This window comes from Pavona decussata, unplaced genomic scaffold, assembly GCF_977016875.1.
Source record: "Pavona decussata unplaced genomic scaffold, jaPavDecu1.1 SCAFFOLD_324, whole genome shotgun sequence".
NCBI classification, from domain to species: Eukaryota; Metazoa; Cnidaria; class Anthozoa; order Scleractinia; family Agariciidae; genus Pavona; species Pavona decussata.
In genome coordinates, this window is record NW_028145713.1 from 1,442,501 (window position 1) to 1,469,279 (window position 26,779).

Genomic DNA, 26,779 nt, shown 5'->3' on the forward strand with positions numbered 1-26,779 from the left:
TTTCGGCCGATGATTGACCTGACGGACTTTGAAGAATTCAACTCAGTTTAACGGCTGCGGTGTATTACAGTGATTTCGCACAACAAATCATCGAAAATGCGGCTGTATCCGACTGAAACTATAAATTGATATATTTTGAAATATTCAGTTCTCGATATTTCACGAGGTAAGTGGAATTTATCATTATTTTCTTAGTAAATCGTTATTTTCATGTTGTTATGCTAATTACGAAGGCGGTGTTTGTTGACAAAAGTACAGTTAAAACTTCTTCTTCTATAATTTTCTCTTTTTAACTGCCCAAAAATTTTATTGCATATTCTTACAGACGAGACATTGCTCTTTAACTGGGATGCTGTTTTAGGATGCCAACTAATGTATCTTTAGCGATATTTTCGTTTAAACTCGGCCGTTTTTTTGGCACTTGAAGAGTAGTTCAATAGGGAAGAAATTAAAAATTTTGTAAAAAAATCAGATCTCGATCAAATTCCCAAAAAAGCCTCTCAACACAACAACAAACATTTGCTTGTCTCGAATAATGAGACTTTGTTCGGATTTGTAACGCTTTCTTTGTAAGGCAAATTCTTAAAAGTGTGGCCTAAAATGGCCGCTGATAGCCCTCTCAGAGCGGTAAAACCAAGATGGTCGCACTACAGCTAAAATACGAATCGAACTGAGCTGAAAGTTATATTTATGTGAATCACTTATATAGACCATTCTTCTGAGAAAGTTTGAGGGATCTCATTTTTTCTCGTCCAAACGACGATAGTCGATATTTACAGAGGACGGCTCTTAAGACGTCACAAACACATCCACACAAGTGTAGAGTTTTGCAAGATCTTAAGACGTCACAAACACATCCACACAAGTGTAGAGTTTTGCAAGATCTTAAGACGTCACAAACACATCCACACAAGTGTAGAGTTTTGCAAGATCTTAAGACGTCACAAACACATCCACAGAAGGAGAGAAGTGTAGAGTTTTGCAAGATCCGAAAGACGTCACAAACACATCCACACAAGCGCAGAGTTTTGCAAGATCTTAAAGACGTCACAAACACATCCACAGAAGGAAAAAAAGTCCAGAGTTATACAAGACCTTAAGACGGTGTCACAAACACATCCACGCAACGTTAACAGTTTAAATGTATGGCATATCTCACTCGGCAAATGATCCTTTAAAGCTGGCTTGGACTTGAAACCTTCTGCTCTGCTCTGCGATAAGACCATAAGCGGTGACGACGGAAATCGAATCTTCTTGGTGCAGAGTTGTATAAGGAAAAAATGACAATTTGTTGTCTGGTCTTTACCCCAAGAAATCAGAAGTTCCCCCCCGCCCACCCGGGTTATGTTACACATATATCACTCGTAAAATACAATTAACGAATTTTTGGTGAATGGTGCAATTTCGGGATCAGTAATACTCGTAAGAATAAGGTTATAGCGAACATTATTTTCCTGAACTACAAGACTTAGAACGGAGGACACTTGAGCATGGCTGCCGCGTCACTCGGATATAGAAACAAAGCAAATCAGCAATCAGTATTGTTAACTTAGCTTCAGGTTTGGTGGTATGACATTTTTACGTTGGAGCGTGAAAATTCAATATTAAAGTGAAAATACTGGTTCTATAACATTTTAAAAAGTATTGTTCCTCCTCAAGCGGCCACAATGGTTGTGTTTTAAGCCAATTTATTAGCTGAACATTCTTTCTTGCTGTTTGTTTACAGATCGACATTTACTAATTACACTAATTTATTTGACCGGCATTTGTTTTCATTCGGCTACTTAACCCGGAATTTGAGTTGCTAAATTAAATATGGAGATTTACAAGAGCATGTTTTTCATGTTGATCCTCGATATATTGATGAAAAAAATAAGGGGGAGTTTCTTTCAAATGATTCGCTTAATGTCTCAACAGATGAGAAGGATGTTAATCCAACGTAGAACAACATTCATTGCCGTAAGCGCAAGAAGGCGTAGGCTTATCCAGGACCACAGTTTTTATTTTGAGATATCGTTGAAGTCATCTGCCATTTTTCTGTTTCGCAAGGTGAACCATGAAGCAAACGGAAACTCGAAGCTAGCGGTAAATGATATTGACAAATTACTTGACTGGGAACCGCAACGACATGTGATGTGATTGCCTGCAGTATTTACGAGGATAAGTGACACCGTCTCGCAAAGTAGTACTCCCTTGTTTTTTTTCTTGAAAACAGCTAAACTAAGAACGAAATGTTTTCACTGTGTACATGTATCCAGACTTTTCCGGCTTTTTCAAACTAAAATTGTCCTAGTGAAAGTACAACCACTATGGATCAAATCAGTTAAAGCGCTGTGACTGTGACTAAAACAATATATCAGCATAAAAGTTTCCTGCAAGGTTTTTTTCACTGGTACGTAGAAAATAGCAAAAGAGGGGTTTTGTCTGTTTTGTGGTGTAGCCTTAGTATTTGGATAACATCACATGAAACAATCAATATTTTTCACTGAAGCGCCTGTCAAGCAGCCTAAGAAAGAGCGTGCATGGTCATGGTCTATTAAATCCTGTTTCGTTTTCATTACTGTTCTTTTCCGGCAGCTCACACAGCAGGGAACGACAGGGGGCTATGAGAGGAAAACTGCTTTCTAGGCGCTCAGAAGATTTCTTTCCCCACTCCCTTCATATTATTACCATAGACATATGACAAAAGCGCTGTTTGATAGTAAAACAATTTATTTTTCCGGAACTTTCATCCAAAAACAAATTTAAATACTGTCCTCCGGGATATTGACACATTTTTGACATTTTTCCTGAATTCAGTGTCTATTTTTGGACCACAATCAAGTCGTACAATTTACATGCGTCTTGGATTAGCTGAAACATCGTGGAAGTTACACAGATTGAGATGGCCACTTTGTGCGACCTGGCAGGTCTCCCAGAGTCTCCGCGACTCCATCTGGCATCTTCAAGGACCAAGCTTAAGAAAAACGAAAAAAAAAAAAAAAAGATAAAAGAAATTGATTTTCACACCACAAGTGATAGCGCGTTGGAGAAACAATCAAACTCACACGGCCAAATGATACTAACCAAGTCGGCTCCTCGGCAATATTTGTGTCCAAGTACTGGGCAGGTAGTCGAGCTACGTCTCTGTTCAACACAGCTCTAACGCGTGTCCGGTCTTTGACTTCGATACATGAAGCATCTCGTGGGTTTTGGGGGTTGCGACATAATCTGTAACTATTCCCAGGGATAAGGTCCATGACAGGCTTATAAAAACACATGCCAACAGCTCGTACGCGTTCTCCTGGTAAGGCGTCAGCTTTCTCGGTGATTTTCACTTGTACACCTTGCTCAGTCATATTCGTGTCTTACGTCGCGTGGAAGAAAAAGGCTGTAACTTCTTGTCGCAGAATTGGCAGCACGTGAACGTCAAAAAGGCTGTAACGTTTTGGCGGATAATTGGCAGTACGTGAATGTCATTGACCGGGCCAATCAAATTTTCTCGCAATGCTTTGGGGTCCTTTGAGTAATGCAAGGTGTGGGATATCTGGTCTACGTTGTACTACGCCCTGTTTTTTATTGCGCGTTCATAGCTTTAGGCGGTAACGTTTCGGTTGAAGGCTTCAAACAAATTTTAAAAAACGAATATATCTTAGCTGGATAAAACGTTCATTTATATTCTCCGTTGAGTTCTAGTTGCGGGAAAGAACATAACTTCCAAGCTTAACAAAAGCAATTGAGAGTACTGCTAACCGGAAACAAGGATTATCGTGGCCGTGTTTCCTGTGTTTTCACGTGCTGGTTGTATCGCTTAACATTCCTGAAGATGAATTGCGAAAGCTGACATTTGAGGCGTGTTTTTGGTTAAAAAAAACGTATTTGTTCAAACAAGTCAATGAACTGCAAACTGAGCCAATTAAAATGTGTCAACCCTTAGAGTTGAGCAGTAACAATTTTTGCGGCAACTATCTCATGCACGGACTCGTATTTCGCTTCTTTTGTTTATCCCTCGCGTCTTGCAATTTCTCACAAAGAAGTCTTCGCTTTTGTTGAATGTTTTCGTCTCCTACGTGCAGAACGTAAACACGTACCCGTTTCTGTAGCCCGCTAGGGAGTTCAAAGCTGCGTTTCATTGGTTAGCGGCAGGGCCACGTTGACAACCGCTTTAATGAGGTGCGAAAACTGTGAATTTCTTTCCATGCCGAAAACTCAAGGTTTATTTTTGCGTGAATTAACTCAAATCAAATGAAATAAAAGGGTATGTACATTTATCAGATTTTAACGAAACTTGGAGAAAATCTTTGTCTCATATTAGAGCATTAAACTGTGTGAGGCAATATTTTTTTCGTGACGTCCCATTAAGGAACAGAAGCCAGAAAAATTCCTATTTTCCAACTTTCAAAGGGATTTCCTAAGCAACCAATAGAAATATCGAAAAAGCCTCACACACTTTGTTAGCCCATCATATCCTGAGTGATATAGTCCCGTTAGTTTGGACGTCCGCGCGCCGCGGTAACACCAAGGCTGGTAATTAAGTTTAGCAAGCTCGGTCATTTTTGCGTTTAAAGGCTTGCGCGTGCCTTCAAAGCAAAGATAGGAAAATATCTTGTTATTTTCGGATTCTACAGTTTATTAGCTTTACAATGATATAGAGTTAGCGCACAAAAAAGTACTTTCCGGAAGGCACCCCTGAAGCAATGTATTATTAGGTGTCAGAGTCCGCAAGGTCAAATGAACACCGGAACCCAAAAACATTTGGCAGACCACAACAGCTACTATCACCAAACTTTGCGCATTTTTACTTAAAGCCGCACTTCGGTCGTACTATTATGAAAGTTAAACCGGCATCATGTGAATCGAACTTGCTTCAGTTTTTTCGTATTTAGGGAAAGAGTGACCCGAAAAATTGTTTTTTCGAGCTAAGGTCATCATCATATATTTTCATCATCATATGTTTTCGCGCCTGACCTGCCCTTCAGGAAAATGAGGCACACGCAATAAAAATTCTGCTTTCGCTCCATTGCATCGCGATACAGTTTCGGGATTTGCGTCTCCCTAGTTTGTTTCAAAACTGCAAAAAAATACACACGCTAAAGTGTTGCATCGTTTTTAACCCTAGAAATCCAAGTTACCTTTCCCTTGCGTTCAAGCCGAACTCATCTGACTCATGCCAACAAAAAGGAACATTTGCGCGCTATTAAACTAAGTATAACCTAAATGGAAAACAAAGAAAGTCGCTTACAGAATTCCACCCTTAACACTTCAATACGCCAATTGCTTGGAAAATCATCAGGGGCACCAAAAGGAACGGTGGAATATCTTTTCGGAAGAAGTGTAAAATCAAAGGAAACCCGCTCATAATTTCAGATAATAAAATACCGTTCTCTTAAAGTTTGCGCTAAATTACCATTATTGTAAAAAATCTGAACACAACGAACTGCTCCATTTTCAATTAATATCCTTTCCATGTAGGCCAAAAATGATATAGCGAAAAACAAAACAACGGCATTCCGAGACTTTTGCTTGAATGTCCTGGTCTGTCGCTCTGTTCATGTGATGATATGTATGTACTCATATGACCTGTGCGCGATACGATGAGAATACTTGTGCATAGTATTTCTAAATTCAAATACTTATTAGCTGTGTATAAGCTTACTAGCTATACTAGTAAACCATCTAAAGTAGACGGCGCGCATACAGCGCATATGCATTTCTCAAAGACGATACTATTCTTGATACTATATTGCAATGACATACAACGGCATACAAGACTGACATACCTCAGTAAACGGTCTTTAGCTGCGTAGGTAGCGTAACGCAAAACGATTTTGGCGATTCCTAAAACAAAAATGTTAACATTTAAATAAATAAATCAAGGATTTTCTAAATGTGTTAACCAGCAAAGAAGATCTGGTTGTCGAAACTCTAAGCACACAACAAAGAAGATAATACACAATTACATAGAATTAACTGTTATCTAACTTGGTCAGAACAATAAGTCTTAACGGCATACTCAGAATAGTAGAGCAGAAACTACACAGCTACCCGAGAAGAGAAAGCACAGAAAACTTACCTTGTTGAAATAAAATCAAAACTATATTTCCCCACTCTCTAGAAGGATGTAGCCAAAAGCGTTTGTTGAGACGTGACCGCGCCGGCAATAACAACGTTTTTGACCGCTCGGCTGTCACACATGCACAGGGGTCAATAAATGTTGTGTAATATGACGCTGCGCATGTCTAGATAGACGAATTGTAAGTGACCATATAACTAGGCCGCACACTGAGTCCATTCTTCGCACTTCCAGGGTCTAATTTTCTAGGGGCCGGCTGGTAATCAAGTCTACCAGGGAAAACCTCACATCACAATTTACCAGCTAGATTCATCCCGAAAATGAACATTTTCCAGCTAGGATGAGCTTTTGAGTTTAAATTAGTAAGCAAGCAATTGTTTTGATGCGGGCCTCCCAGCAAGTTCCATGCCAGTGCATAAGAATCCCAGCCAGCGCACTAAGCCCTGGGGAGCGGATATTTTGTATATCGGCTCCGGTGAGCACTCCTGTCACGACATGCGACGGCGAAGTCATATTACATCTTTACAACAAGTTTGGCGTCGAGAGGATGGCACAGACGTTGGATGGTGTTTTCGCGTTTTGTGTCATCGATACAGAAAAGAAAGAAGTACACATTGGAAGAGATACCTTCGGCGTTCGTCCATTGTTTACCTTGATTAAGGCCGGAACAAAAAACGCAGGAGTTCTGGCTGTGAGCTCCGAAGCAAAAGCTCTGATGCCATTAATGAAGGACTTCCAACAACATGGCGATGAAATGACAGTAGCACCATTTCCTGCACGTCATTATGCGTCGTATGGCTTGTCACGTGACGGAAAAGCAATGTTTATTGAGCAAAAGGCATACACAGAAATAGGAATGTCTCCATTGTTTGAAACCAATGTAAAGGCAGACTTGAGTGATGTCATGCAGAATATCAGAAATCTTTTTATTGAGGCAGTGCGCAAACGCCTAATGTCCGAGCGCAGAATTGGCTGTTTGCTTTCTGGAGGTTTGGATTCTAGTTTAGTGGCATCCTATCTAACCAGGTTGGCAAAGGAAAATGGTATTGACTATCCTGTGCAGACCTTCGCGGTTGGAATGGAAGGAAGTACGGATATCGCTGCAGCACGAAAGGTGGCAGAACATATTGGTAAATCAAGGGGTTTGTTTCATTTCTTCTCCTATTTAGCTATGGGTGCAAACACTGATTGCAAACAGCCCTTGCCAAAGGCGAATCTTTGTTGACATGCTTAGGATCATTAACATGTGTTAACATAAACGACAAAACAAGCTTCAAAGAAATGGTATCCATTAATTGAAACAGCGTGGAAAACCTGGTCTTCTCTGAAATTTCAGCGAGGTGCTTTGAATGTTGTATTTTGAAAAACGAGCGTTAAAAAGTGTCATGATTATACAAAAAATCGCCACCCAGCCAAACATTCTTTGTAAATTTCACAATTTTTGAAAGGTACTTTCTTTCAGATATATTCGATAATATCACAGCAAAATTTTACACTGACTTCCAAGAGTAACATGTCCTTTAAGTCTATGGTATCCATTTGTCAGTTACAGCTTGTTGTTTGAAGTGTTATGCTAACGACACCAAATGTAAACAATGACCAGAAAATATTCTCCTATAGCTATGCACTCCATCTCTCGCTCACTTTTGATGTAATATATGAAACACAAGAAAGAGTGTTTCATCAGATTTCCAAACACCGAGAAGTGTGTAAAAAAAAAAAAACCGAGGCGCGCCAGAGATTTTTAAACCAACTTCTAGGTGTTTAAGTTAGAAAATCGGATAAAACACTCTTTCGACTGTTTGACATAGCTTCTCAAACAATTCAGTAGCAATTCTTGAAAGAAAGTTCAACGCAAAAGTTCACCAAATTCATTTATGATAATTAGATGACATTTCCAAACCTCCCTCACGGTATAGATTTCCTTTGTTTTCGCTTGATGAATAACTAATGTGCTTGAGAAAGTAAGGTGAGCAGTTGATAAACAACAAAGACAAAATAGGAAATACGTCGCTTTGAGAGGACCACTTCTCAGTATGAACATCATTTTACTGAAGAAAATACCATTTCGTTCTTGAGTGCTTAGTATAGAGGAGCGTTAAACTTTCAACTTGACTTGGGACCTGACTTTTGGCTTGCGACTTGACATGTGCACGACCTGAGCTAATTTGAGCAAACTTGACTTGACTCAACTCCTGTTGCCAAATTGTTAAGCAACGTTAGTCGAGTTGTCCAGAGGAAAAGACCTTAGACTTAGTTTGGTTCATTTCCTATGTCAACTCAAACTTTATCATGCTCTGCGGGTGTCGTTCGCACTCAATAATTCATAGCCCTCGTCTCACTCGCTAACCTAGTTGTTATTAGATCGTTGTACGGGAAACTCACGGTTTCGAGTTCCGATTGAGGTAGTTATGTTTTCAGGGTTACTTTGCTACTTCTTGACTTGCTAAAAATGAACGAGGGGGTCTCTTTCGCTCGTTCCTAGCTATAGAGCTTCACATTTGTAAACTTGGTGAATCTCCTCCTAATGTACCAGGATGTACAAGGGAAGGACCCTGGGAATGAGGCCAGCATGGCCGTCATTCTTGTTTCATTGCTATCAGTGATGCACTGTCGTGATTGGAACAATAGGCTTGTTGACAACCAGATTTAGTCATGTGATCTTGAATGTCGCAAAAGCACAATTGTCTCAGTTTAGCAACAGCCTAAGGTTACTCCCGAAAATAAAAGATAACTATGAAGATTTTTCCTCCCTATTCTTTAGTGGTTTAACTTTGTTTCAGTGATAGAGCAGTTTTCATTTAGTGTTGAAAGAAGGTTTTCTTTGGTTTGGCCCCACTCTGTTCCGTCATCGGTTAAAAGAAGATCGTATCCCTTTGTTATCCGATTAGAAAACAAACCAACGGCCAATTGTAATTTACACGCATGCGTTTTCGCACTACTTGTATCTGCATTAAGGTCTGGCTGGCTCATCAATTGCGTCTGTTGTGATTGGCCGGATTGGTTTCCAAACCACTGTAATTTCTATTCATCATATGTTTTAATTCTTCAGGGAGTGAGCATCATGAGGTAACTTTCACAGCAGCCGAAGGAATCCAAGCATTGCGTGATGTCATCTATTCCTTAGAGACTTGGGAGGTGGGTGGAATCCGCTGTTCGGTGGGAATGTACCTCGTGTGCAAATACATCAAGAAACAAACAGATACGGTGGTTATTTTCTCTGGTGAAGGAGCAGATGAATTGTGCCAGGGCTACATCAATTTCAAAATGGCCCAGAACCCAGAGGAGGCCGATGCAGAGTCTCGGAGGCTGCTCAGAGATCTTTATTTCTTCGATGTTTTGAGATGTGACCGCTGTCCAGCTGCTCATGGGCTAGAACTTCGAGTGCCGTTCCTTGATGCGCAGTTCACTTCCTATATCCTGTCTCTTCCTCCAGAGCTTCGTCAGCCAAAGGACGGTGTTGAAAAGTTCTTACTGCGAGCTTCGTTTGAAGATACGGGTGCATTGCCCAATGAGATTCTGTGGCGCGCTAAGGAGGGTTTTATAGATGGGGTATCATCTACCCAACCTGGGCAATCATGGAGTGAGCTGCTACAGAATCATTTCGAAAACGTCGTTTCTGATGACGCCATGACGCGTGCTGCAGAGCTGTACCCGTTCAACACTCCGAAGAGCAAAGAGGCCTTTTATTATAGGGAGGTCTTTGAAGAATTCTTCCCTGGACAGAGTCATCTTATTCCATACTATTGGAAGGCGAGATGGATTAATTCCGATGATCCATCACAACGTACCTGGGGCAATTACAAATGTGGAAAGCATCACTGATGTGGTTGTATCCCTGAATGGGAAAAGTTGGGACGTCTTCATTAAAAAGAACATGATCAAAGAGTACATGTACAATAATGTAGTTTCCATAACAATATTCAGTGCCACATTACGAGGTAATGCAAGTTTGTGGAAACCACAGGCGTAAGTTGCGTGGATGAATTTAAAGGTCGACGTCTTAGCCAAGCTGAGCTGCACATGACCTCAGAGTACTACCTCTCAATTCCAGTGAAGTTCAGTGACTGTGACTTCAGTAAGATATAGGCGTGTTTAGAATTGAGGCGCACCTTTTTTTTTCTTTTCTTTTTTTTTTTTTGTCGGGGAGGAGGGGGGATATATATTCCCGATATTCCAAAGTCAGAATACGGCGAACAGTTATTTTTATGCACTTAACAAATTATCATTTCAAATACAGTAATGGGACTGTTGTTACGCTACAAATTCAAAGCAACTTTAGACTCAATGAGTTCAGTATTAAGTAGTTGACGTCAAGCCCTTCAAGTCAGGCCATGCGTGGTCCACTCCGGGTAATCTTGTGGTCATGTAAATAGGTTTTGTCACTGAATAAAAACGGAAATTGTAAAACTGGTCCAATATTTGCCAGGTTATAACTGATAACTCAGCGTTAATTTCTGCCTTTATGCAAACAGAATCAAATGTTAGATAACTGTATTTTAAACATGGCCGACTTGCCACAAGCGCAGCTCAAACAAGATCATTTGAAACCATTTGATGTTATTTTAGCAACGAGAGATGGAAACGAGTTCAAGGCTCACAGATGAGTTCTTTCAGATGCAAGTATTTTCTTTGAAAAGTTACTCAGCTGCGACATGAAGGAAAAGAATGAAGGAGTTATTCGAATGGAGATACTAACCGACTCGCAGATGGAAGATGTTCTGAAGTTTATTTACATTGGTAAAATTGAGTTTTCCTCTCAAGAACATGCCGAGAACCTGATCGCATTGGCTGATTATCTGCTCTTGTCAAAACTCACGGTGAAAGCTGCAAATTATTTAGAACGTAACATTTCCATTTCTAACTGCCTGTCAATTTACTATGTGGCAGAAAAATATCGATGCAACGAGCTCATCTCAATCACCCGGAAGTTCATCTTCTCTCATTTTCGCACTATCGCAGAAACTGAGCTCTTTATGCATTTGCGAAGTCGTGAAGTTGAAGAATGGATTTCCAGTGACGAGATTCTCATTAACGCAGAGGAAGATGTTTTTAAAATCATTCTCAAGTGGGTTGACTATGAAAGAAGTAAACGGAGCGTAAAATTCAGAGAGCTGTTCTACCATGTTCGACTTACCCTTTTCTCGCGCGAGAAATTAGAGAAGGACGCTCTTACCAACGATCTTGTCAAAGAGAACGAATGTTGTCTCCGAGACGTTACTAGCGCATTAGCATGGATTGATCATGCAAAAGATTGTGATAATCCGCGGCCGCATTCTCCGAGAAAGTGTCTTCAGACTTGTGTTATTGCATTTAGCAGAAACAAGGAGCCTTTAAACACTTTTGTTTACCATCCGAGCGGAGGCAAATTTTACCGATTACCCAAGAGGGCCGTTGCCAATCGCCTACCAGAGCACATAATCTCATGCCAAGGAAAACTTTTTGTTCTTTCCAATGACATTCGGGACGCACAATGTTATGACCCGGATTTTAATCGCTGGTCTCCAGCGCCATGGACAAAAACGGATGCCAACCAAGAACTTAGCACAGGGGGACATGCACTCAAGGGTGTATTGGTTGTCAGAAACATAATGTTTTTCCTATTGGAAAAATATGGAAACTCAACTTCTCTGTGGAAATACGACTTCGAATCAAATTCTGCAGCCTCCTTGACTCCTTGGTTGGATAAAATAAAAGCTTGTTTTGTTTCTTTAGACAAGTACATTTACGCCATCGGTGGTTGTGTAGATGATTTAAGTCGTAACCATGACTGGTTCACAGTGTTCGCCCAGTCAGCACGATTTGACACAGAGGAGAACAAATGGCAGAGCATAGCAAATTTGCAAGAAGCGAGATGTCATGCCAGTGGTGTTGGCAGAGAGCAGAAGGTCTTTGTTGTTGGAGGGTGGGGAATTTTTTTCAACGTTTTGAAAAGCTGTGAAGTGTACAACGTAGCGGCAGACGAGTGGCATTTCATTGCCAGTTTAAGGGTTCCTCGTTGTGCCGCTAACATGATGTTAGTCGATGAATCGTTGTGCGTCCTATGTCCTACCTCTGATTCGAAATGGGAAATTTTGTTTTACGACAAGAGCAAAGATGAGTGGAGGGTTAAGGCATGTGAGTCTATTAATCGCAGAGGATGCACGGATGTCTATTTGAAAGCCTCCTCATTAAGCCTATTCAATGAGGTCTTAAAGAACCTTGAGCCCATAAATTCTGATCCGTGTGAATTTTAGAAATCGAAATGGCAAAAGTCCCCGTTCTATTATTGTCCTATCTAGGAAAGCTTGCTGAATTCATGAATTAACAAACCTCCTTTACGGTAGTGAAATCCGTTGTTTTTTCCAATGAATTTCAAAACTACACCGAGTACATTTCAGGCAAGCAAAAACCCAGATGTTTATTTCAATTAATTTTGTACTTTTTTGCTAAAGGGCTCTTTCAGAAAAAATCCCCATTTGTACATTGATCTTCAGGATATGGATTCTCAGGAAAATGCTGGCCTTAGTACTTATCAAGATGAAAAATGTTGCTTTATCTTAACAAATTTTATGCTTTGGTATGCAATTTTGGTGCAATTAAAGCTGTGTAACATTGTCGTGAAGTTCATCTATTGAGTTTTTGCACTAGCTGATTTTGAACATCTATCTATCTATCATCTATGCTTTGAGGAAGAAGTAATGATTCCCAAACGTGTTTGGCTGGAAAGATTATTTTCAAGGAAAGTAAACAGTGAAAGAAGCGAAAAACAAAATAAATAAATAAATAAATAAATAACTACACCAGCCAAGAATACAATGTTGGATGGTTATTTTGCTAACCTAAAATTTAAGTTTAAAAAAAAAAACAACAACTAAGAAGTTAGCTTGTAAAAAATAAATCCCTAAGAAATTCTCATCTTGGTTAATTCTTCAGTTGTTTTGATTTGGCAGAGCCAGTTAGCTGCTCAGTGACTGCATATGAATGTCTTTCCTGTGCCAGTTAGATTTACACATCTAGAAGGAGAAATAAACGACAAAATCGTGTGACTTTAATAATAAAACGTAAAATGACTTGAACGTGGCGACTAAAAGAGGGTATGGATGGGAGTATCTTGGTACATTTAACACTTAAATTTTTTACTCGGTAACATCAAACAGTTAAACTTAATAAGGCTCAGTCTTTAACTGTTAAGAAACTTAACCAACACACCTTTCCTCTTGAACACAACGTTTAATGCTCATTAGACATCGATATACAACCTTTTGACGTCCGAGCGAGATTACAACACTTTAGATTTACGAGCGAGTAAGATGCAAACAAGGGCACGTGACTTACAAAGCTAATTTACTAGGGTAGGGTAGGGTTAATCATAGTCATAAGTCGTCTCTTACGTTTCTTAACCACCCTTCTAGATCGGGTGCGACGGACTGTAATGCATCAGTCAATTCCAACAGTGCCCATCCCCTCCCCGGGCCGACCCCCAGGAATTAGGATTTTTTAAAAATAAACTGGCAAATGCCCCACTGCCGGGACAAAATAGTTGTTCAAATGCCCCGGGGTGGTGGCTCAAACATGTCAAAAATGTTTTATTTTCTTCGTTTCTCGTCTTACTTTCAGTAAAATCTAAGCTACTTTAGGCCAAATTAAGTCCTAGCTGGGTCTTGTTTCCCGTAGTTAGTGCAAAAATAGGTCATTCTACAGATCTAGCGTTCCATTTTATGTCCTATCTAGACGTATTCAATAAGAAACTTACTGTATTTGAGATGAATTTGTCATTAAGGAAGCGACAATGCTGTAGGGTTAAAAAAGTGAGATGGTCAAATGCCCTGGGGTAATTGGGTGGAAGGCTAATGCCCACCCCCGGGATGGACAGTGCAGGAAAATGCCCCACTATTGCCCGGGGGGAGGGGATGGGCACAGCTGGAATTGACTGATGCATAACATTAACATCTAACAGTAAAAACGCTTTGGTGAAATTAATTTTGGCACAAGCTAAAACAAAATGTATCCAAAAGGGCCAGCATGGCAATAGAAATGAAGGCTGTCATTTGTCGGTTTGATGTGGCACTGAATAAGTTCTATAGCTGACCGATATTCACAAAGTCAAGCCATCACCGATTGTTACACCTTTGGTTGGTGGTTCTCATCCTTGCTCCGAGGGTTTTTCTCCGGGTACTCCGGTTTTCCTCCCTTCATAAAAACAAATACTTCCAAATTCCACTTCGACCTGGAAACAGTGGAGATCAGAGCCACTTCCGTAGAATCCACTGAAATTCCCATTATTTGTATTATTATTATTATTTTCGTTTTATTCTCAACAAAATGACACAACGTTTTTCCTTCCTTTCTGAATTTACATGAGCCACGAGCTTTTCAAAGCCAGTTTTCAGTTCGTTTTGCCCTCAAAGTTGAGAACTCCCTCCAGGTATATCTCGGCTACGCTTCAATCTGGCTCGTGCGTCAAAATCTTGGTTCTTCGTACGATAAGTAGTCATGTGTTCGACGGTGGATTGATGGTGCAAATGGGAATTTAAGCAACGATGACGGCAACGACAACGAAAACGTACTCTGTAAATATAACTTCATTTTATTTTTGCTACTCCACGATTTTACAGAAACGGCGAACTACCCAGGAACCGTGGCGTTCGAGCCATATACAGCTTTTTTACAAGGCATATATTCAAGTTCTTCTGATGCATGCTCACAAGATCAACAGCAACTATGAAAAAGTATCCGTTATGTGCTCAGTTTCTCCACAATCAATCAATCAATCAATCAATCAATCAATCAATACAACAACAACAGCACTTTATTAAAACAGACAGTTACAAGCTGGTTCATGGCCGGGGCGGGGTGATATACCCACCCGCAAATAGCTGAAGCTAGTCGAGGCGGGTAGGTATGTCTATACTAAACTAAATACAAATAAATTTGGTGATTACAAATTGACTAAATAAAAGTTAAATAAGTACAGTCGAACCTGTATATAAAGGCCCTGTATTAAGCGGCCACCCTCTATTAAGCGGCCAATTTTCAAGGTCCCGAGTTTTTGCTCATACAAACGCTGTATTTGTTACCTGTATTAGGCGGCCACCTCTATTAAGCGGCCGCGGCCACCCTGTAGCAGTCCTATGTTTGTCTTTCTTTGTTATTTTTACCGCATTAAGTGGCCACCCTTGAATGGAAACTAAGCCATATGTTTTTTTATGAGGTATTTTATTGTTTAAAATGCGATCCATCGTCACGATAACGAAATAACATGTACAAAGCTACTGTAAGCTGATAAGTCAGCCGTTTAGTATCGTTCTGACGTCCAGTTTCAGATGTCCACAATGTGCTGAAGTACATTACCATATCACGAACGCTAAAACAAGTCTGTTTTGAATATGCTTCACTCTTTAGCTAGAAATTCCTCTTTAATTAGCTTGTTCTTCTGTCATATGATGGAGAATGAATCGCCTTCAAAGATCACTGTCGGATGCTATAGAACATGCAGAGCAACTACGGGCGTTTGCGCAATACCATGGATAACAGGAATTGTTGCTGGCAGTGTCGACAGTTAACGACTTGCTCTACAAACAAAAGTTTCAAATGCCGAAGCGCCAAACGCACGTGTCCGACTTTTTTAAGTCGCCGTAATTCTTACTCTATTCCTATTTTAACTTGAAGAATTTTTTTTCTACTGTACTTCTTTTAATTAGCAACATTTCGGTTATAACTCCACTTCGAACGTAACAACTATGAAATGACGGAATGAGTTATTTTATTGTGAACTGCAAGTCATAGAAATACAGTCCTGTATGCCGTAGAAGAGTAGAGGACAATTTATTGCACAGTGCTTTTACACAATGTTACGTATATTATAGCTGTTACAAGCTGGCACTGAACTTTGTTTAAGGACGGTGCCTACTAATACCGAAGTATTTTTGTGCGGTTTGTGACAATACGGGAAAAACAGATCTTAGCAAGGCCTATTGGAATCCAAAAAGAAAATTGGGGGTGACCATGCATTTTTCAGAGATAATTATGGAATAATATATCTAAAAAGCGCCAAAATTTAAAGCAATGTATGGGATTTTTTCCTAAATTGAAGCTTAATTATCTCTGAAAAATGCATGGTTACCCCCAATTTTCTTTTGAGATACCAAAAGCATTTGCTAAGTTCTGCTTTTTCCGTATAGCTTTAAACCGCGCAAAAATATCCCTGTATTAGTAGGCACCACCCATAGGAAACCCGAGTATCTCGTGATGCGCAGAACGTATGCGCAGTAACAATAGTAGGCACCGTCCTTAAAGTATTGATCGCTTGAAAGAGTGTTGATTGTCCTACTGTTTTCTTTGCATGTAATGTTTTTGTATGATACGCCATTAAAATTGACATAAGACCACGCCCAGTGAGTATTTTTAGTGATCCTGTATTGAGCGGCCACCTGTATTAAGCGGCCAGTTCCTCAGGCCGTTATATACAGGTTCGACTGTAGTAAACAAACAAGTGACGCAAAAAGGGTTCGCTAGCTGATAGATCGAGGGCTGATCGATCAATCAATCAATCAATCAATCAATCAATCAATCAATCAATCAATCAATCAATCAATCAATCGATCGATCGATCAATCAATCAATCAGTCAATCAATCAATCTTTATTGTATGTTTATCAACTTTCAGCTAATTTAAGGCCGATGTTCACGGTCAAGCGCATGCGCGAGCAGACCGGCTCAAAAATAAATTGTACGGGTCGACACTAAATTCGATACGAGCTTGTGGTGGAACAATTTGGTGAAATCGCGCCCGAATTTGAATCATCCACTCTTCGTTCTTCACTTTTTATAATCTTTGTTTTCTGTTGTAAATATAAGTTTGATTTTTGTAAGGTTAAAAGTGTTTTAGCATCCGAAAACGACATTTTTGTCGATGGATCGTCAAAGGAGACATCGCAGCCGACCGGCGACGGGACGTTCTGTGGACTCTCTGGAAGCACAGAAGTTAAAGCGGACAGAGTGGAGTGGATATAGAAATCCTGTGTGGTTAACAAGATACGTCCACCAAACGTGGAAAATTGGTGAAGGGATAAGTCTGTTTAAAATAGACAACGATTTCGTGGCACATCTGCTTTCGCTGGAAATGGCAAAGGTCACCAACTGGCTTTGGATGAACTCGCCAGGATTTTCTAGATTTCAATCGTACTGCCGTTTGTTCATATGGAAGTCAATTGTCAAAAACAAAGAATTCGACGGACAAACAGCATCAAACATCAGTGTTTTGCTTTGGATGGAAAAAATTGTACAACACCGAGACGCCAAGGGAATAAATATGTGATCAAATATGCGAGTTAGTTGTAGTCGTCTATTAGCGGGCTAGAGTAGCGGGCAGTAGAAAAAACCCCAAAAGATTTGCGGCAAACTGCAAAATCTATTGTAAGGTATTCATTTATCTATAAAATTATGGTCATTGCGAATGGCAAACGCAGTTTTAATTTGCCACCATGGCAGAGTCTATTCTCAAATGCATTTCAGCATCTCAGAAGGACGCTCAGTGTTGTTGTTACTAAACGGTCCCATCGCTTCTTGAAGCTTGCGGATTTCTCGTTCTTCGCCTTCTCGCTGGTCTAATAAAATCAGGCTATCGAAAGAACACACTATAGTAAGTTTATCACTGAATGCTGATGAAATACTGGATTTAAGTACGTAAGTTTGAAGGAGCTTCTCGGCTTTTCGAACCGCGCGTAATAAAAAAAGGTCGCGGATGCCGCGAGATATCGACATTGTACTAAGTCATAAGTTCTGGCATTTCTTGGATGTCATGGGACATGCACGAAGCAGCGCTGCAAAAATCCCCATTTGTTTTTCATGGACAGCCTTTTTGTTTCTTTCTGAAACGTGAACGAAACACTGGCCGGTCAGTTTTATTTTTATGTGAGCAAGTTATAAGACTTGCCCGCCGTATCCCGCCGGTATTGTGTACTCGTTTCTAATTGGTCCAAAAACAATTGGCTTGAGAGCGCTTACGTTATCGCTCGCACATGTGCCGAACCGTGAAACTCTCCCTTTAAACTGGACCACAAGTAAACCTTGAACTGGTTCGTTAGAGTTGTTGTGTTTTACGGAGGACGGCAAAGAATGAACCAAAATTTAAAGCACGTGCAGAACGATTATTTTTGCTGATTAAATCACTGTTTTGCTGTTTGTTACCGTTGTCGTCAATTGAAACGCCTGCCGAAATGCACTACATGGTCAATTTATCAATTTATTTTTCGTCGGTCAATGTACATTGGAATTATGACAAAAAATAAAATTGACATATACTTATATTTTTCACTAAATCACTAGCAAGGGAAACCAACGAGAACATATTAACAATAATATATAAAGCACTGTCTCATGTGTTGCCAGATCGTGTTGTGCCCTTTTAAAAGCATAGTTGTATCAACTAACACAGTTGGATCTGTTCGGAGGATTTCGCTAAACATTTAAGTTCCTGAGGGCTTTAGGGAACGAATTTTATACCCCGAATTTTACGAGCTATTGATGGCTTTACGAAAACTAATGTTAGCCGACTTTTTTCTTGTATTTTTAATGAGACTGATCTGCCTTCTTTTCCAGTTACAAGAATTTGAGGTGGCATTTTGCAAAAGAAAACCTTAGATTTTCTTTACCACTAAATCCGAATAGGACTGAGAAATCGACAAATGCTTCAGATTTATATAGGCTTCAACCATTGTTTACGCTTCCCCCCTCCTCTTTCACCTCCTCATTTCTATTTTTGCTGACGTTCCCTCCTCTCTCCTCCTCCTCCTCCTCCTCCTCCTCCACATTTTTCTACACAACCTTCACCTCGTTTCTACTTTTGCTGACGCTGGCTCCTCCTTCTTGTTCTCCTCCTCCTCCTTCTCCTCCTCCTTCTCCTCTTCCCCATTCTCTTCCACATTTCGCTACTCTTCCTTCACCTCATTTCTATTTCCCTCCTCCTCCTCCTCCTCCTCCTCCTCGTTCGCACCACTACCACCACCACAATGCTATTGTATCACTCCATATCGATGTCAATACACTCGATTACAAAAACGTTGACACCTAAAAAGCATAAACCATGAACAATGAGACCCAACGGATTTGTGGGTAGTGTTTAAGAATTAACCCTTGTTGGCCAACTTGACACTTAAAGGAAACCTTAGACAGTTCCTATCATTCACCACGTGCAACTAATTTTGGTTTTCAACCGTGGCACGAGAACGGAACATTATGCAAATAAATTTAGTACACTTTTACCCATAAAGCCATTGGGTCTCATCTTCACGGTTTATGCTTTTTAGGTGTCAACGTTTTTGCAATCGAGTGTATAAAGCGCGTCACAGGGGAGTCAATGCCATTTGAGTCTTGCGTTCGACAGCGCAAGCCGGCGTACTTTAAATAAAGCGACATAAAGAAAATTCACGCGCCAAATCCCAAGTTATACTGAGAATATTAAATGGACCAAACGAAAGTAGTAAAGAGCAATACAGGCTACCTGCAACTCCTTCCTTGCTGCCCGACCATCTTCGTCAGTTTTTGAAAACCGCTACTTCTCAACAGATGCATGCGATAGTACAAGCTATACATAATGTGCTTCATAAAAGACTGGCATTTAATAGAGCAGCCAACAATTGCTCAAAGAAATCTACAAAGACCCTCCCCTCATATGTACACTGAGAGGGCGGTCAATCAAAGGTATACCTGTGAGAGCCAAATTACAAAAATGGCTTAAACACGCGCTAGGGAGACGTGCAGGCCTGTCACTCTCGTGGGCAATATGATTGCTTGTGATAATCCTGGCTGTCCTATAGAGTTGTTTCATTTATTTCGAATGCGTTGGACTTGTGGATGCACCAAGTGAAAAGTGGCTTTGCACTGAATGTGCTGTTCAACATTTTCAAAGCTATCACTGCTCAGAAATGCTCTGTTGCAATGTAAAATTCACATTCTTTGTAACCAGGGGGAGGGGAATTTGATATCAATATTTTCCCCAGGGACTAGAGGTTTTGGTATGATTTGATCAGGGCCTTTGTCAAATCCCCCTACCTGTTCCGGGTCCGGGGGGATGGGGGTTTCAAATGAGTAGTGCATAAGACGTTGCAAACGGTCCAGGGGTGAGTTGCATAAAATTTAACGTCGGGTGTAACTACTAACGCCAGACCTTCAGCCCAGTCACATTCATTATTTAACGTCTGACGATAGCATGTACGCCCGCCGTTAAGTTTTATGCAACTCGTCCCAGGTCGCCCCCAAATGGCGTTTTACATTAAATTCTGAAAGTCTGACCAAACTTCGATAACTTTACTTCACATCTAACTTTTATATAAATTGCTAAGCTATCATAAACTCTACTAAGAGTGAAGTATGTAACCCCGGTAATTATTCCAATGTAAAATAAATTATGCCGATACGGAAGTTGGTTTACCGTCATGGTGGTCGAACACGTCAGGAGTCACGCAATTTAATCAGGTTTTCCGAGAAATCAATGAACATTCGACTCGTGTATACCTATGATATGAAACAAGGTAAGTAACGTTGACATCTTATCTATGAGCTTGTGATTGCTATTTGGAACTCAAAGTAGATCAGAATGGTGAATTGTAAATGTACGATTCAGAATTCAGTGACAGGTCCCGATACATGACAAATTACCCGTAATAATTGCGAATGAAAATATCAATTACGTGAACAAACGCTGTCGGCCCATAGATCTATGCGCCAGTGGAGTTTGATATTGTTCTGATTCACCAAACTATAGTCATGACATGGTCTAGTTCAACTACAATCTTAGAACAGTAAAGCTAGGCTTCTATGAGCTCTACATTTAAGAAAATATACCCGACGCCCAAACCAAGAAGGAAATTTTAAACTTTCGAAAGTGAAAGTTGGATTTACATTCCGTATTGCGCAAATGCACAAAATATTTGCTTTGACGAAATGAAATGGTGCAAATTAAATCTGGTATCAGTTACTTCCTTTTTGAACTTATTTCGGTCACAGGAAGCCGCAGATATTGATTTCGTGTAGCTCTTTAACTAGCTTTCAAATAATGTTCGACGCGATCATTGTCGACATCTCCCTTGCAGAGGATGTTAATTTGTTCATCAAGTACTCCGTTCAAGGAGGATGACTGCATGAAGCCGCGTTGCGGAACTATGGTGGTCTAAATACACTGATAATACACGCTCGATCGTTGGCGATCACACCAAGTGAACAAGTGGACAATCGTTAACAAGTTGAAACGAAATATCTAAGGCCAAATATATAAAGCAAATATATAAATATATAAATCAGTATCGGGTGAAATATGTAAGGCAACATAGACGCACAAGTTTCCTTTGGAGAATTTGTAGATGTGTTCATGCAATTCGGTTCCGCAGGGGAAATGTGGCCAACATTGAATTGAACTGAAAGGGTTTGCATGGCAATTTAGAGATTTTAAAACCTTTCGCTGATATATGTTGGTACTTTTCAATTAAGATCTGACCGTATACGAGCTCAACAACGATTTTTTCTCTGAGCTATTTTTGGACGGTTGACTGACAGGAAATGAATTCGAGAAATATCAATGGCCAACAGAGATAAAACTTAAGAAAGTAAATTAATCCAGAAAATCTCCTAGGACTGGCGGACCATGATATAAACTCATTTGCATAAAGGACTACTTAGCATGTTGAAAGGTATAATGAAAAGTTGTGACGCTACCAGTAAAGAGACAAATGATGGATCACAGAATTAACTCTGCAGTGTATGTTGAAGTACCAAAGTGAACCCATGAAATTCCTACCGAGCGTTAGCCCTAGTAACGAAATGAGAGAGTACAGTGGACGCAGAGAAAAAAAAAACCGACCTCGGTGGGGATCGAACCCACGACCTCCAAATCTCTACCGACTGAGCTGATTTTAAAAGGTGCATGGTAATTTGCGATAATGTGAATTTGAAGGATACTGGCACGTGAATGGTGCACCGCTGATCACTTTTATCTTTGCCCCGTGCGGTCTTCCATTTCCTTACTAGGGCTAGGGGAAATTTTTGGGTTCACTTTAGCGCTTTAAATAACACACACCCCAGAGTTTATGCACTAGTCAGTGGGAAGCCCCGCACCCCTATACCCGGGGAATAGCGGGGCATTAGACCAGGCGTCCCAACTAAATAAGGCAAATTCCCCGCTATGCGGGGCAATTTCTTATGTCAAAACCTCATTTTTGTACTCCGCCCCCGGGGCAATACTTGAAAAATCCCAAATACACAACGTTGACCAAAATTAATTTATTTCAAGAATTGGGCCTCAAATTTAACTCTTACAAAAACTTTTTCAATGTCTTCATAAAATAGATGAAACAATCATGGCTTCCTCTACTCCTCTTGTTAAGACATAGTTCTGTGAACTTTTCTCTGGACGTGTAAATGACTAAACTGGAACATGGTGATTCAAGCAACGCATCAACACAAAACAGGTTAAAGATACACCCGAAATTGTAAATTTGGAAATAACTTCCTTTAAAATTGGCAAAAACCACTCCTAAAACAGTAATATCAATTAAAGGGCTTAGCTATACCCGAACACGAACTAAAGTAAATACTAGATTCTTTGACATAACAAGTCCCAACATGCATTTGACATACAACTACATCTAGAGTAAGCCAGATGGCAGTTGAATAATCCCAAATAATGGTAGTTTACACATACTGTGTTTGAAAAAATGCATGATTACATGTAGAAGTGCCCAATGTGTATATTTCAGACACATCATTTGCAATGTGTTTGAATGTCCTTTTGTATGAGAATAAATTGAACAGTTTGGAGATATCACTTTTAGGACATTTCAACTGAACGAGTTGTTGGATTCGCATGTATTGCTAATAAGCCAAATTTTCATTTCAAATTCTACAAATGCTTATCTGTTGCTGTCTTCACAGTCGGGCCTATTCAAAAGCGAAATCCCCGCCAAAGCCCCGCTAGCCACGCTAACGGTCCCCGGTCGCTTTTATTTGTGTCTAATGTTGTCGAACACCCCCCACACTGGGGCAAAGATGACCACTAAAAACCTCTAAAATCCCCCACTAGTGCCCCGCATTCCCCGGGTATGGGGGTGCGGGGCTTTCCACTGACTAGTGCATTATTCTCTCTTATCCGTCTATTTAACAATTATTCCATGAGCGCGCGTTGGATATGAGACAATAGATAGCCAGCGAGGCGCGTAGCGCCGAGTTGGCTATAATCATCTAATATCCATGCAACAAGCGCAAGTGCAATAATTGTTTTTTAAAAAAACAATCGAGAAATATTGCTGGAGCTTACTGATTTCGCTGTGCAAGAAATAACCAGCAGACAATTTAATGGTCGCTGTTTCTCGGCCATGGTATAATGGCTCATATATCATGGCCACTAAGCCAATCAAATCCCTCGAATTGCATTATACAATGATTCAATTTTTAATAATGAAGAATATTCATCGCTATAATAGATGCTCATTAAGAGGAATCGTACGCACGTAGAGGCCAATCATTCAAGTTTGATTGCACCGATCATATGGAAAACAAAAGTTTTGCACCACTTTCGGTACATTTGTTGTCATTCATTATTTCCATCGGGAAACCATTGCATCTTACTCTTTCACTCTTTTTCACACAGGCAATTGCAACAAATGGCGTCCGGCGTTGAGAACAAAATAACGCAGCAATTGGAATGTGCGATATGTTGGGATAAATTCAAGGAGCCCAAAGTTTTGTCATGTCAGCACACCTTTTGTAGGGAGTGCCTAGAGGAGCTAGTGATTGAAGCTGGGACTTGTGTGACCAAATGTCCTGTGTGTAGACGAACAACACTGGTGAGACACGTACAAACGATGTTTACTATATAATAATTTTCTTATAAAATATTATATAAGTTATTATGTAAGATTTTTCATTTTTGTTGCACAAAAGAGATCGAAGTGCAGATAGGAAGATAAAATTTCAACTAAAGTTACAATTAACCAAGTACCGACTCCTACATATACTAACTATAGTCTCTCGCGAACTGACTACCGGTGAGTCTGGTTGTTCATGGCCTTCGTCCATCGGACTCAGTTTGGGTGTATTGGACAACCCTCAAACTATATAAATAAAGTAGCTTAAGGCTGAGTTTACATACAAAGGCATCAATGATAGTGGTATTGTTTCTCAGTCATTGACCACTCATGTCCAATACACTCGACCTGAGTCCGGTTGACTTCACTCCCAGGTGGATTGAGTCCGAGCGCGACCGGAACCGGACATGCGGCAGTCCGATGGACTCGTTCCACGGCAACCCAACTCCATCGGATCCGATGGAGTCCGTTTGCCAACATTTTCCACCCCCCTCCATTTATACTTTGCTGTATAACGTACTAAGTCTCTCGCGAACTGACATGCGGCAGTCCGATGGACTCGTTCCACGGCAACCCATCTCCATCGGATCCGATGGAGACTGTTTGCCGATATTTTCCACCCCTTCTCAACTATACTATGCTGTATATTTACTAAGTCCCTCGCGAACTGACATGCGGCAGTCCGATGGACTCGTTTCACGGCAACCCGTCCTCATCGGATCCGATGGAGTCCGTTTGCCGACATTTTCCACCCCCTCTCAACTATAGTCTCTCGCGAACTGACTACCGGTGAGTCTGGTTGTTCATGGCCTTCGTCCATCGGACTCAGTTTGGGTGTATTGGACAACCCTCGATTAAATGATGGCGGTGTTTGTTATGTCTTAAGCCTAGTGAATAAATGATGGCGGTGTTTTTTCAGAATCAATGCTTACGCATAAAATGTTTCATTTCCCACCGCCCGACTGTACCAATGTTTTTTTCTCTTGTTCTAGAAAAATGAAAAGAAGTCTGATTTCCGTTGCGTGCTACTCCCCTTTTCTTGTGCTTCCAAGAAATGAGTCTCCAATCTGAATCAGCGCCTTTTTAAAACCGACCGACCCATTGTTTCAAAAGAGAGGTTGATGGAAAAGAAAAATTGGGGCAGATGGTTTAATGAGAAAAGCACGATTTTTATATGTCATGTTCATTTACATTTTTTTCATTTGAGCAACAGCACTGACAGATTCTTGGTATCTTAGGAATTTTAGGTGTGTAATGCTTTGCAGTTTTAATTCTTAAACCGTTCATTTGCTACATGAAGCTATGAAGTCAAACGTACGCGTACCACCGTCCAAAATTGCCGGACAATTTCGCATGATATATAAGGTAAACAAAAAAGAACTTTGGGTCCTACAACCCAGCCCACCTTACTTTTGTCTGCGTCATCACATAATTATGATTCGTGCAATTACCTTAACTCACCCTTTTGAGGAAATCCTGGTCGCAGCTTCATCTGAAGTATTCGCTAATGAGAGCGCTATGTTTCAAATACTTCCAGCAATCTTTTATTTCGCTCCTTGTTTTCACAGATTCCAGGTGGTGACGCAAAGTGTCTACCAAGCAACTTTCTCATAAATAAACTTCTAGCAGAACTCTCGATCGACGATGGCCATACAGACACTGGTCTTTCTTGTGAAAAGCACCATGGCAACGAATGAGGGACATGCACGCGCAGTTGGGATTAATGGCTCCGAGAAATGCTATCCAGAATATCTAATAATCATATAGGACTTGACTGAAGTAAAATGGTAAATCTGGATTTCCTCTCTCTTGCTAATAGTATTCCAACGTTTGTTAGTCGGGTTCATTGCTAGCACATTTTGGGCTGCCCCCGGCTGCTCTTGTTACAGGATCACAAGGCAACAAAAACACACTTGAAACTGAAGCAAGTGTGTAATCTTCTCTTTCTGCTACGGCGCAATGCTCAAAACAGAGACCATTTTTCAATTCGATGACTATGTAACCTTTTCAGATACACTTTGTAACCTTTCCCTAAAACTATCAGTACACCGAGAATAGACTTAGGACTGAATTGACGTGAAAGGGTGGGGGGGGGGGGGGGGAATACAATTTTCCCTTCGAGACGTTATCGGGCCCCCAGATGACTGAAGAAATGGCCTATTTAATTTACTACAGTTTTAGTTAAACCGGTTTTAGAACTAACTCGTGAAATGCATTATCTTTATTACGCAACTAATAAAAAGGGCGATTTATTTCAATCGTTAAATGTTGTTAAAAACAACCGAATCAGTGAATTGTGTGATCGAGACGCCATTTTTTCTCCTTCCTGGCCACTAGTCACTAGTTATGATATCAGTGGTAATCAGCACTAATGGCGTGACAAATGGGCAACAAAGTATTAGATCATTCAACAACTCACTGATATTAAGTCCGCCACCCAGCCAAAGATACATGCTCGTGGTATACTTTCCTGTGATCTTAAGATTGCTTCATCCCTGGAATCAGTGAATTGTGTGATCGATACGCCATTTTTTCTCCTTCCTGGCCACTAGTCACTAGTTATGATATCAGTGGTAATCAGCACTAATGGCGTGACAAATGGGCAACAAAGTATTAGACCATTCAACAACTCACCGATATCAACTCCGCCACACAGGCAAAGATACATGCTCGTGGTATAATTTCATGTGATCTCAGGATTGCTTCATCCCTGGACGACGCAATCATCCAAAAAATTGGTATACGGTAATCAAATGGTAACATTATTAGTGAAATTAGGAAATAATTTCACGCGTGTTTTGTCAAAATTCTAATAATTTCGCGGGCCTAAAGGCGAGGGAAATTATTGGAATTTTGAGAAAACCTGGGCGACATTTTTCCTAACTTT

At 40.4% G+C, this 26,779-nt stretch overlaps 2 protein-coding genes and 1 long non-coding RNA gene across 3 annotated transcripts in view; all 3 read left to right on the top strand.

The window, feature by feature from the left end:
- Positions 1-6,559: 6,559 nt before the first annotated feature.
- Positions 6,560-9,887, top strand: LOC146453726 (asparagine synthetase [glutamine-hydrolyzing]-like). The gene is made up of 2 exons (XM_085096404.1): positions 6,560-7,182; positions 9,105-9,887. The coding sequence occupies exons 1-2, from the start codon at positions 6,600-6,602 to the stop codon at positions 9,875-9,877; spliced, it is 1,356 nt and encodes a 451-aa protein (XP_084952530.1). The 5' UTR covers positions 6,560-6,599; the 3' UTR covers positions 9,878-9,887.
- Positions 9,888-15,007: 5,120 nt separating this feature from the next.
- LOC146453727 (uncharacterized) overlaps positions 15,008-26,779 on the top strand; it is a 41,854-nt gene continuing 30,082 nt past the window's right edge. The window contains exon 1 of the long non-coding RNA XR_014859427.1: positions 15,008-15,167. This is a non-coding gene — a long non-coding RNA (uncharacterized LOC146453727). The remainder of the gene's footprint in view (positions 15,168-26,779) is intronic.
- LOC146453728 (tripartite motif-containing protein 59-like) lies at positions 20,505-25,690 on the top strand. The gene is made up of 3 exons (XM_085096382.1): positions 20,505-20,565; positions 23,676-23,871; positions 25,461-25,690. The coding sequence occupies exons 2-3, from the start codon at positions 23,689-23,691 to the stop codon at positions 25,587-25,589; spliced, it is 312 nt and encodes a 103-aa protein (XP_084952508.1). The 5' UTR covers positions 20,505-20,565; positions 23,676-23,688; the 3' UTR covers positions 25,590-25,690.

Bases quoted from the DNA above. Each gene is read 5' to 3' on its own strand.
- LOC146453726 (XM_085096404.1), top strand. From the start codon at position 6,600: ATGGCACAGACGTTGGATGGTGTTTTCGCGTTTTGTGTCATCGATACA. The intron at 7,183-9,104 runs GTAAATCAAGGG...TTAATTCTTCAG, and splicing joins AAAGGTGGCAGAACATATTG to GGAGTGAGCATCATGAGGTA.
- LOC146453728 (XM_085096382.1), top strand. From the start codon at position 23,689: ATGGCGTCCGGCGTTGAGAACAAAATAACGCAGCAATTGGAATGTGCG. The intron at 23,872-25,460 runs GTGAGACACGTA...TTGTTTTCACAG, and splicing joins TGTGTAGACGAACAACACTG to ATTCCAGGTGGTGACGCAAA.